At 31.4% G+C, this 11,822-nt stretch overlaps 1 protein-coding gene across 7 annotated transcripts; it reads left to right on the top strand.

The window, feature by feature from the left end:
* The first annotated feature begins 724 nt into the window (after positions 1-724).
* Positions 725-7,901, top strand: LOC130647570 (uncharacterized). Of its 7 annotated transcripts, none has more exons than XM_057453477.1 (2): positions 725-876; positions 6,546-7,901. In XM_057453477.1, exon 2 carries the CDS (start codon positions 6,551-6,553, stop codon positions 7,250-7,252), a length of 702 nt encoding a protein of 233 aa, XP_057309460.1. In that variant the 5' UTR covers positions 725-876; positions 6,546-6,550; the 3' UTR covers positions 7,253-7,901. The 7 variants fall into 7 exon arrangements, with proteins under 7 accessions (XP_057309460.1, XP_057309462.1, XP_057309457.1 ...); XM_057453479.1 differs by having other exon boundaries at positions 734-880; XM_057453474.1 differs by lacking the exon at positions 725-876 and adding an exon at positions 1,804-1,963.
* Positions 7,902-11,822: the final 3,921 nt, after the last annotated feature.

The following is an 11,822-nucleotide window of genomic DNA, read 5'->3' as shown; positions in this document are numbered from 1 at the left end:
ATTACGTAGTTATAGCTTTATTGCGTTGCGGTTATTTAATTTCTTTTGATTTCCTAAGCTATGCCAAAGTTTTTTACTTCGTGCTCATGCATTTTTAGTATTTATACATGGGAAAGGATGTAATATAAAAAATAAAGTAAAAATAAAATGTTTGATTAGATTTCTATCTTTGATCAAAATACCTCGCATTAGGTTCTGACTCTTAACGGAGCCTTGAAATTGAACCATAGAAGTGATTAAACATTTTACACACACTGACAAAAACTTCAGCCTTGTATTTTTGCCAATACAACATCAATACTGGTCAGTGTCTATTTTATTATCTGAATGCATCTGAAATATAAGTTTTCCTATATAAATTAAAAACTTGAAGCCATTTTTTAAGTTGTTAAGTTTCGAAATTACTACATTTACAATTCAAGAAGGATTGATTTTAAACTTTTGTATCTTTACAAAACAAATCATATATTTACTAATAATTTCACATTAATTTCAAGGACAAGAAAACAGGTGATTGGTGGAAACACTATTAGAAAAAAGGCCAGTCGAGTTTGGAACTTAAATTAATCATTAACTGATGAAAATTTCTCATTTGCATGCATTGCCTAGCAAAGTTATTCCATACTGGCCATGTGACAAAATTCATGTGGTTTTATTATTTCATCAGTCATTATAATCAATTATATGTTAAAAGTAAGTAGAGATTCAAATCAATATTATTTCCGTCTTTTTAAACAAACTAATTGTTGTGATATGTTTGCATAATACTGACTTGGTCGATATTATAAAACGCAAAAATAAAGAAAAGATCATAAACTGAGAAGTTTTTTTTTGTGGAAAAAGTTTTTGTCAAGATCTGCTGAAGGTTCGTTCTCTGTAAGTAAGTGTGTAAATATTTTATAAGTAGCACTGCGTAGATTTACAACCTCATCAACAATTTCTGTTTTAATCTGTAATTGAAATAGTGATGCAAAAATGATTTTACTTCGGATGCTCTTGGCAGAAGGAAAAGAATAGATATCTGTGGATAGGTTTGCTAAGCTCGGAGTACACTCTTCAACGACGACACCATTTTAAAATTACAAAAGCGATATTATTTTTTTTCTGGTTCTTAACTTTATTTTTTCATGATTTCCTTTTGTGAATCGAAATTTGGCTAAGGGTGGGTGAGATAAAAGAATAACAAGCGAACACCTAGTGGTAACAGACTTTATATTTCTGTGTTTTTTCTTCAACTAGTCATAAGCTCGCAGAGAAATCCACGGAAATTTGTCCTCCGAGAGTTTGTCTTTCGCTACTTATAGCTTCGGTTAGCACAAGGAAATAGTCCCTCGCAACGACGTGGACAAAAATATATCGTCTTTGCTGTTTTTTAAACCCGTATACGACCTTTTCTTTATCGTGCACATACAGATAAAATACCGGTACTAATATAAGAGACATAATTAACACAAGAGACTTCTTAAGTGTGTTATTCTAACGGTCCCATTTAATCAAAACCGAATGTTTTTGTATACATATTTCAAATAAATAGTACACAGAAACAATTAGTTCCTCTGTTAATTCAATTGAGGATCTTATAACAGAGATTATAATCAGAAGGAATTTAACTACATACTGCAATGCCTTTGCCGCAGTATTATCGAGTCTCGCGGGAATTATCAAATCGCAAAGTATTGTTACACCAAGATTTCACAAAACATGTAAAACAGGAAAAATATAATTAACCTTAAATTTAGTAATTAATTAAATTTAAAGCTTGGTATTTTTATACAAAGTAATTAAGACTGTTTAAATCACTATTGTGAACAAACACTGAGAAAAGTAAAAATAATAATCGTATGGGTGATACACTGTGGTAGGAAAAGTTAGATCGTAATCGTTAGTTGTACTAAAATTGATGAGATGGGTAGGACGAAACATTCATAAAGTTTGAGTGAGTACTTTGAGTGTACTTTCATGAGTGAGTACTTTGCGTCTTGTATACAAATATTCCCGTTGTTTATATTGGTAATATATAATATTAGTAGAGTTTTTTAAAAATGGGTGAGTATATCAAAGTTTTTTTTCCCAGGTACTATTCAAATGTTTATATTCGATTTTGATGTGTTAAGACATGACAATAACCATAACATCAACTTGAAATGTTAATATAAAGAAAGACATGAGTTGTGTAAATAGACAGGCTTTAGGCCTGCAGATTGCTGTGCTTTTAATAACTTCATCAAAGCAGCAAGCTTTACGAGAAGTAGTTCTTATGAATTCTTTCACTTTTTGTGATTTCTTGTCACTAAGGAATGTTTTCTGTAGGTAAGGTGAATATTTTCTTAAGATTAGTGGAAGGATATATTTCTGTTCTTGTTGTTGTGTCATCAAATCAGGATTCAGAGACAGTAACGATGTGTGTTAATGAGGTTTATTTTATGACAAAACAAATCAAATACAGCCGTAAATTTTTCACCTTCGCTTATATTTACCTAGCCATTTAAAAATAAGCAATGTAAGTTGTGTCGTGAGAATCACTTTAATAAGTAGTAAAGTTTATAATATTAGAAATTAATACTTTTATGTCTGATTAACTAGACGCACAATCAGAGCTTTTGTACTATTGTTTCATTTTTAACCGTAGAAAAGGTTCTTAACGGCGTTAACCCCAAAGTGGCTCGCAACTTGTTCCGTGCATTTAAATTTCTAGACAGCTTTTCTCACATAAGTGATGCGTTTTAAAACACAGGTATAATAGTTTTAACTTCAAATTAAGTCACACAATTGTATTCATAAACAATTTCATCAGTTCACAATATTTACTATTCACGACTTAAAGTTGTTGTTGAACACCATTCTACTTTCGGCCTTTATACATGTATAAACACGTTCTCCTTTTTCATGCGCTTCTCGTCTAAACATCAGAAGGGTACACGCCAATTTATATTTCATTCCACGAGTAGAAGTTCACATTCTCCAATAAACCTTGTTCAATATCGCCTTCTCATGATAAGCCGAGGTAGCGAAAACTTGAAGCATTGCATTAAAACGAGGTTAGTTGAGATAAAATTTTGCGACGCAAGGTTCTTTAATAGTCGTTTTGCCAACAGATGTTCAGTTTATAATTTTTGACCGGTGCTTTAGAAGAACCGTAGTGAATAATGTTATTTAATGGCTATTAATAGTCGCAGTGTGATAAAAGTTATGATATTAACTGTGTATTTATGGCAACTTCAATTTCGACTAGCTAGTCAATACTATATTTTTCCTACTTTTCCAAAAAGTTTATATTACAAGATACACTGTTTTATCTATCTTTTTCGGGAAATTATTACCCTAAGTCAGCATATCGACCAAGCAAGTTCGGTCTATACTTTTGACCTCGGGTAATATTTCTCAATATAATAGAGAAAACAGTTTTTATTGTATTAACTAATATTAACTGATAACTATGTTCAACCGTTTTTAAATAGAAAATCTGCAGCGCATGGTGGATAATATTTCTCGGTGTAGATGGACAAAACCGTCAATATTGTATTTGAATACTCCGAATTGTAATGTTTACTGAAACTATTTCATATTATTTAATTTTAAAATTCCGCCGAAATATTAACAAGTTTGGCATAAGATATTATACAACTAGCTAATGATCCAATGACTATTGTTTTTAGCTATAATTGGTTAATATTGCTACGCAGCCCTTTTATATTATTTCATCTTGACTTTATTAAAAACTAAAATATTTTTTGCCCAACAAAATATTCAGTAATGAAATGTATATTTCATTACTGACTACAAGTGCGTACCTTAAGAAAGCTGAATTGATTAACAGCACATTAACAACGTACAAGAAACTAAAGAAAGTGGAAAATAATAAAAACAATACATATCCAGTTTGGTCCATTGTATTTCTAAATTCGAAATACGAAAAAAAAACACACAATAAACTTTAAATTGTAAACGGTGTTATTGACCTTTTTCACCAGGAGTTTGTATCATTCTAAATTATTTTCATGATTACTTCCACAATTTAATCGATAAAGAGAATCTAAGTGGTTATTGCTATGCATAATCGCCACCTTTAAGTCTGTCGGACGCGCAAACATCTGTACAATATCTGCAACATCTGTAAGTGTAATATTTGTACGTGTAATGTCTGTACGTGTAATGTCTGTACGTGTAATGTCTGTTAGTTTACGGTTATATAGGGCAAAGTTTTCGCATTTTTCAAATAAAAGGGATAAAGGTTGTCAATAATTTAGACACTATCACTAATTCATTCAAAAATTTTCCGATAGCAACTAGCAAGTGATACCTGAGATCTGTCGGACGCACAACTAAAAATTTAACCACAGGATATACTTTATTGAAAGAACCTAAATGGATGTTTCCCTCTAAAAGTAATGTAGAAAAGATATGCCAAGATAAGTAAATTAAACAATATGTGGGTTTGTGGATAATATATTTACAAATGTATCTGTGCATCCGACAGACAAGAACAACAATGGTAACCTTTAATTGTTTGGAATCCCTATATCCTAAAATTTTGTAATCAAATTTGGTAGCCATATTAGTAAAAAACAATAATTTCAGTATTTAGCTTTACATTTAGCTTGATATTATTATGAGCCTATAGTTTATTGGTACATGAAACTTAATTAACTAGCTAATTACTTTAAGAGTGAAAGAAACATTTAGGAGTGACATCATTAATAAAAATGCAATCTTTTCAACCATCCGCCGGAAGTATGTTCTCATGTTACCCTTCCAGAGGATAAAAAAATAAATAGAATTTCAAATGTTAAAAGTACAATATGACAATCCACATTTTCTTTCCTTTATGAATCATTATTGTTTAAAGTTTGCACATAACTATGGCTAAAACCTCAATGGCGTATAATTAAGAAACATGGCAAGTTTGGTAAGGACATTTCTCTCCTTATACATTGAACGTACTGCTCTTCTTATAAAAATATACAACGTCTTATTATCTAACTTTAGAATTTTTAAAAGCTTAACTTAGAAGACTATAGTTTATCCATTTTTCTTGCTTCTTTAAAAAGCATGGAAATTTCTGTGGACGAGCGTTAATTTGATGCTTGTCCAAAGAGTGTAAAGATGTTCCTTTAAAAAATATTTTTTTTATTATTTTTATACGGATTTAAAGAAAGTATCCTGATTCAAACAAAAACTAATAGTTTGAAAACAGAATTGTTTTATCTGTGTACACTCGTATAAAAACGTCTTATTAGTCATTTTACTGTAATTCTTCAGATTTATGCATTATTGTCAGTTAACATTAATCAATAGCTATATAAAGCGTTGCGGAGCGGAAAGAGGTCCCTTATGTTTCCAAGCAAAAATCTTTTATCGTTCTTTACCTAAGAAAGTTATTGTAATATTGTTACAAACCTGAGTTTATTTCTTCTTTTTCCGTCCTTAAAGCACAAACTGTTTTTCTGTAAACCTAATTTAAGAAGCCATCATAAAACACGCAAAAATGAGAAACTTTACCAATATTTTTTTATTTTCCTCTGCTAACATGACAAAACTTTAAAACCTTTCTTGGCTGGTTTTATTGTTTGCGTTTTTCCTTCAATTCGCGCCGCAAAGTCACTTTAAACCTACTACGCAAAAAATATCTTCTTTGAGATACGCCAGTGGGTGAAACACTTTTTAATTTTAAGGTCATAGGCAGAACTGGACTAAAGATCACAAGTAGATAACTTCATTGGTGAAAGAGATTTTCGCTCGCTTAAATAAAAAGGACGCGTTGAGCTCGCTTCGGTCGTTGGCTTAACTCCACAAAAAATTATACAGATTTAAGTAATTTGCACAAATGTAAACGAATTCGGGGAAAAACATTTTTGGAAACTTTCCCGTTTTTATTTTTTTTATCGTTTTGATGCTAAATCCTGTTAATTTTTTAAAAGTAGTGTTTTCATTTTCAGTAACTTGACTCATCTATCCGGATAACTTTGCTCAAGTATAAAAGAAGAGCTTTCTATTTTCCATATACTTGTCAAAATATTGTTTGTGTTGTTTTTGCTTCTTCATGTTCATTTACTTTTGTCGTGATGTATTTTGTCAATGAGTTTTATCCAATCGATACGCTGGACTTTAAGAGGTTTGAAAAATGCAATTAAGAGAATGCGGAATTTGCACAGACAAACGCAAACAAACTTTTACCGAAATCATTTTTTTATTTTTATGCATGCCGAATTCATTCGCGTGACAAGATATTTTTCAAAAATATCTAAATAAAACATAAACTTGAAAGATTAAGTTTATAATAATTTATTATTTATTATGCATGTGCATGAAAAATTATTATTTTTTGCATGAACTTAAAACTTAAAAGCAGGAACTAAATAACACGGAAAAAAATTGTAAACAAAACTGCTTGCTAATAAATTTTAATATACTGCCATAGTGATTTATTGATTCTTTTTATTAATAATGACTTTTACTCTATACCTTCTTGTACAGCACAGAACTTCTACACTTTGTTGACATCTTAATTAGCGCAAGTTTACAAACCGCTGCTTGTTTTCATTTAGACAACATGTCGGATCAAATAACCGTTGGCTTTGTCCTTCTTCTGTTCGCACTTGTTATATTTTTATGTGGTATGTACTTCATGAGCATGTTTCTACCATGCCGAATGATTTGTTCATGCAAGGGATTAATACTTCAGAAACGGTGTACTAAGCATGATGGTGGGATTGGCAATTTAAATTTGGAAACACACGAGTTGACTTCGTCAACAGAAATGCTGCTTGGAACGTACGATGTCATACCATCATATTTCATTCAGACTAAAGTAAAATTATCTAAATGTTGCATATGTCTTACGCCAGCTGGAAAGGAAGCAGAGTATGTCAATTGTATGTATCTCCCAAATGCAAAGAGAGCCATGTATGGTGAAGCTAGAAGGACAGTTTTCTTCAATCAGTTAAAGACTTTTATTTCATGTCTTCCTCAGGGAGCAATAAACGAAACTTGTCCAATATGTTTAGAATATTTTATGCCAGGAAGGGATATAATTCTATTGAAATGTAGTCATGGTTATCACGAGTCTTGTCTAATTCAGTGGATACGTATTAAAGCATCAAACACGACATACAGCGCTGGATGTCCATTATGCAAGGACAGTTTAAATGAAGATAATTTATCTCTAAATTATGGGCGCATTTATCCGACGCCTCTACGGCGTTATTATGGGAGTATATTGCTTAGTAGAGGACCCCATTCAGAGTTGCATTAATTTATGAAATCAAGGATGTTCAAAGGAGAAAGAGATGTACCTAAGCATTGTCTTTAAAAGTTCTATTGTTAATGCGCGTATCGGAAACCCATCTGTTGAACAGCTTTTGCTTTATTTTCACACACTGACAATAAAATGACCATTTTAACGACAAAGCAGAACTTTCACTAAATGTATTAAGTACCAACTTAAAAGTTATCATAAATGCAGAAGAGAAAAACGCAAAATAAAGTGTGCAAATATGCCGATAGTAATACTTGCAAAATTCTGCATTTCTTGTTAAAGAAGTATGAATGTTTCTGAATTTTATTTCGCATTTTAGGTTAGTCCAACTCGTTTCTAATTTTTTTGCATATACATTACAAAAAGTCAGTAAGGTCTCTGTAATTCCGAAATTTCAATAAAAATTTAATTAATTTCACATTTTTCAAAATTCTGGAGATTCTTTTTGTTAACGCCAATTTAGCATTTTTTTCTTCCACAGAATATTATTTCTTTAATCTATTGCTAACAGAAGCAAACACGTGGCTTTGTTAAACTATAATTTGTAAAGTTTCATTCGTCCTTTGCAAAAGGATTTTGCATTTTTAGAATTTTTATTGTAAAAATACTTACCCTTAGATGTAATATAAATTTGCATCTTCTTGAATTTCCGGTTTATTTTATCCTAACAGAGCGTTAGTTAGAAATTTGACTAGACTTCCAAATAAACATTTTCTGCTGAGCACGTTGCATTTAAATACATACTAGTCATTGGAAGAGTTAAGGTGCGGCACGCAATTTTTATATGATACACGATCCAATTTTACATTCAATTCCACATTCGAATATCTATAAATAAAAATTTTTAAGCGTTTTTTCAACCAAAGTGTGTTCTTTCAAAACAAGTCAAAGAAGAGTTAATCACAGAAATTTGACGCGATTTTGATTGTTGCTCATTGTGCTTGTAAATCATCATTATAAAAACGCAGTTATTTATGTGTGCACCATTAAACATGGATTCAAAATTATTAACATTTTTGATGATGAAATAGATGTACGCTTTTGAAATTTTGCAAAGACGTTTACCACGGTTGTTCGAACTGATTAGGTCTGGCATGCGTTCTTGCTGTTTACATGAAGCCGTGTGATATGATTTTAAACTTTAAATGTTTTTGTGACCACTTAATAGGAATCGTGAATTGGATGGACGTAGTTGTTAAGAAGACTTAAAATGACTGTTTTTCTGGTTTGATGTTTCGAAATTTCAGTTGTACTGCCATTTGTTTTTAAGCCTATAAGTATGTAGCTGGCTATGTTTTACCGATTCTCCTGCAATCTTATTTGTTTACATTTATAGCTACCATTATGGTTGCTATGAGGTTAAATGTCATACCGTGTTGTATAAAGCCTGCCGTGAAGGCTGTTTCGCGAATTAGCGCTACGGATTTCAGTAGAAACCGGTTAAAAATCGCTATCAGTTCATAATTTGAAATATTAACAGTTAAGTATGATTTAAACAAACCTGCCCACCAAGAATCATGCCATATTTTATCAATATGTTCGCTCTGTGCTATGACACATGTGCTATGTAATTTGTTTGCTATGCTCTGCGCTATGTAGTTTGTTTGGGTAAATTGAAATAACGATTACAATCTCTCCTGAACTTCTTTGTAATTACTAAATCCAATCCTGGTAAAGACATGTAGTTAGCCGAATCTAAAGCTGCCAAATAATTTAATAATTAACTTTAAAATTGTATTATACTTAGGTAAATTGAGTTAACGATTACACAATCTCTCCTGAACTCCTTTTGTAATTATAAAATTCTGGAAAATAGTTAATATTTTGTTGCTATTGTTGTTTTATTTGTATTTGTTTTGAATGAACGAAATAACTGCTTGGAAATGTTTGGTAACTTTGTTGGCTATCATAATGTTACTGAGAATAAAAAGTTTAAAGTTACCACAAGCTTAACAAATCCTACAAATATTTAAATCCTGCACCGATCTTTATTAAAAGAATGAAACTATCCTAAATGGTGCAAAGTAAGCACCCCGCAGGAGATTAATTGTCGATAGGGTCATTATAACATTGGTTTTATTAGAACAGAGGAGGCTTGTTAAAAGACAGGACTTATATAATTGTGGAATTATATAAGTCAACTTGTAAGCCAAAAACCAATATAAATAACCGGGATTTTTTTATTCAAAAACACCACTATAATCGCACCTATAATAATGGCAGTAACGTCGTCCAAGTAACCAAGTTCACGTTTATTTCATTAAATACGAAAACATGAAAACCAATATTATCATATAAATGTGGGCCACGAATCCTACAGTGTGAGAACTTTTGAGATAAATACGACTCATAAACACCCATTTAAGATTTAAAAATAAACATTTTCTATAAATATATTCGTCTTTTTCTTTTTTTTAAATACGTTATCTGGGACATTATTTCTACCTCATTGCATGGCAGCTTTTGGAAAAGGCGATGGTAGTGTCCTTATATTTCATGCTTTTGGAAGTGATCTCATATTGCCATTTTTTGTACAGCTTTTACCAGAATTTATTTTGTGCTAAGGAATCCACAAATGTACGATGGAAAGAAAAGCTGCATGCATCATCTTTGCAGCACTTAGGAAGATAATGTGCGGAGTTATTTATATTGTTAAATAACTGTTATTGAGCTGTTACTGAGAGCTGCTGGAAACTTTAATATTTAGCAGATGGAGGTATTTTTGACACCTTTCAAGGTACTAATTTTTAAAAGTGATTTTTCGTTAACCATATTTTGAACATGTTATTAAAGGTTTTGCGTTATAATGTCTTTCTAAGATTATTACCCTTCAGCAGAGTGTTGTGGATAAATTAGATTGGTTGTTTATGGTCACCTTCATCAAACAACAACAAATGAGTTAAACTGATTACAAAAAAACAAAAATGAACCAAATCTTACACGCAACAAGTCTCTTGAATCTGCATTGCTACAACTCACCAGAAACCTGATATACATCATCAGCTAGGTAGTACAAAAAGATCTGGGTTTGATCGCATACAGTTAATTTTTCAAAGACAAAAATAAAAACGTGTGATAAGTCATTGCATAGTCTATTTGATCTTTTTATGAAAAATCATTTATACGTCCATCTACAAAAAAGATTTAAAGTTATCAACATTTCTAGATCACATTGTTTTTCCTTTTATGATGTTATGTAAAAGCATGTAGCTACAAAATATGTGTTTTTAAACTCTCGATATTATAAAAAAAAGCTTCATTAATTTAGAAATGTGAACAGATAAACTTCGTTGGAAGATTTAAAACAACTGTTGTTGTTTGCTGATTTTATCCTTTTGGGATTCTTAGCCAAACTTTCTTGTTTACATTTTTTTCTACTATTACAGGTGTTACTTAATCAGTTATACCGTACCGTGTAAAGCCAATCGTTAAAGATTCGTAGCCAAAGAACGGTACAGATTCCTCCTATTAACCGGATGGAAATAAAATAGCTATCAGTTAATAAATTACGGTGCCAACCATTACATCCATCTTCACCGTCCTTACGTTTCTGAAAGACAAATTATGTTGACAAAAAAGTTGGATTTTTGCCTGATGCATGTATATATGTTTTTTTGCCTATTTCATATGACAAAATGCAGAAAACCTGAAACTCTGATGTTGTTAGGCGTCAAAATTGGTAAAATAGAGATATGGTGTAAGTTTAAAGTTTCTATCCTAAAGCTTACAGTAGTTGTTATATTTTACCGGTCATAGGGAGTTCTTTAAACTGAAAGGGTAGTTTCAAGTAATAGCAAATAACTTGCATAAATTTTTTTTTTAAAGTAATGAGGTTCAAGTAACAACAAAACAAGTCACTTGATTGAGGAAAAACTTTTTTACCTATCTTTAAGTCTCACTTTGGGCACTTGACTCCGTTTGAAGAATTGGAAAAGATTATGCACTAACTCTAGCCATACATTTTAATAAATGGAAGAACACATGATAAACAATAATTATCACAAGGAAGAGGGATATACCTACGATTTCTTTGTTGTTTTGTTTTGCCCCTGATTTATTGATTTTCAAAAGCAAAGGTAAGACCGTCTGTTTACCCACGACCGAAAACGATTATTTTGCGACAACCAACTTCTTCGCCGGAATGAGTGATCAAGGAAATCGTTAAATATGGCGACTAGAAAACGACACAAGAAATTAAAGAAATTAAAGTACTATTATTTCTAGCTTTAGTAACTTTTGGATCTTCAAAATTTTGTAAAAGTCGTAACTCCTTCAGGACTTTGAATCCAATCAAAAAAAGTGTATGTTGATTTCTTTGCGATAGGGGTGATACGCGCCTTTATAAACGGTTAAAAAAGCCTTTTAACCCATGACCGTGTGGTGCAGACTATACAACACTGAAAAAACAATTTTGTGTAATTCAGCGGTATTTTGTTTTTCTTTTATACTCACATCTCTAATATTCCCAACTCTAGTAAGGCCGTTTTTTTTACACGAAAATTTTGAGGATCTCAATAACTGCCTTGTTATACTTCGCGTAGCAAACGTGCTTTACACTTTCGGTTCG

The sequence above is a fragment of the Hydractinia symbiolongicarpus genome, chromosome 6 (genome assembly GCF_029227915.1).
Source record: "Hydractinia symbiolongicarpus strain clone_291-10 chromosome 6, HSymV2.1, whole genome shotgun sequence".
NCBI lineage: Eukaryota > Metazoa > Cnidaria > Hydrozoa > Anthoathecata > Hydractiniidae > Hydractinia > Hydractinia symbiolongicarpus.
Note: the sequence above shows the minus strand (reverse complement) of the source record. Positions and strands in the feature narration are given on the sequence as shown.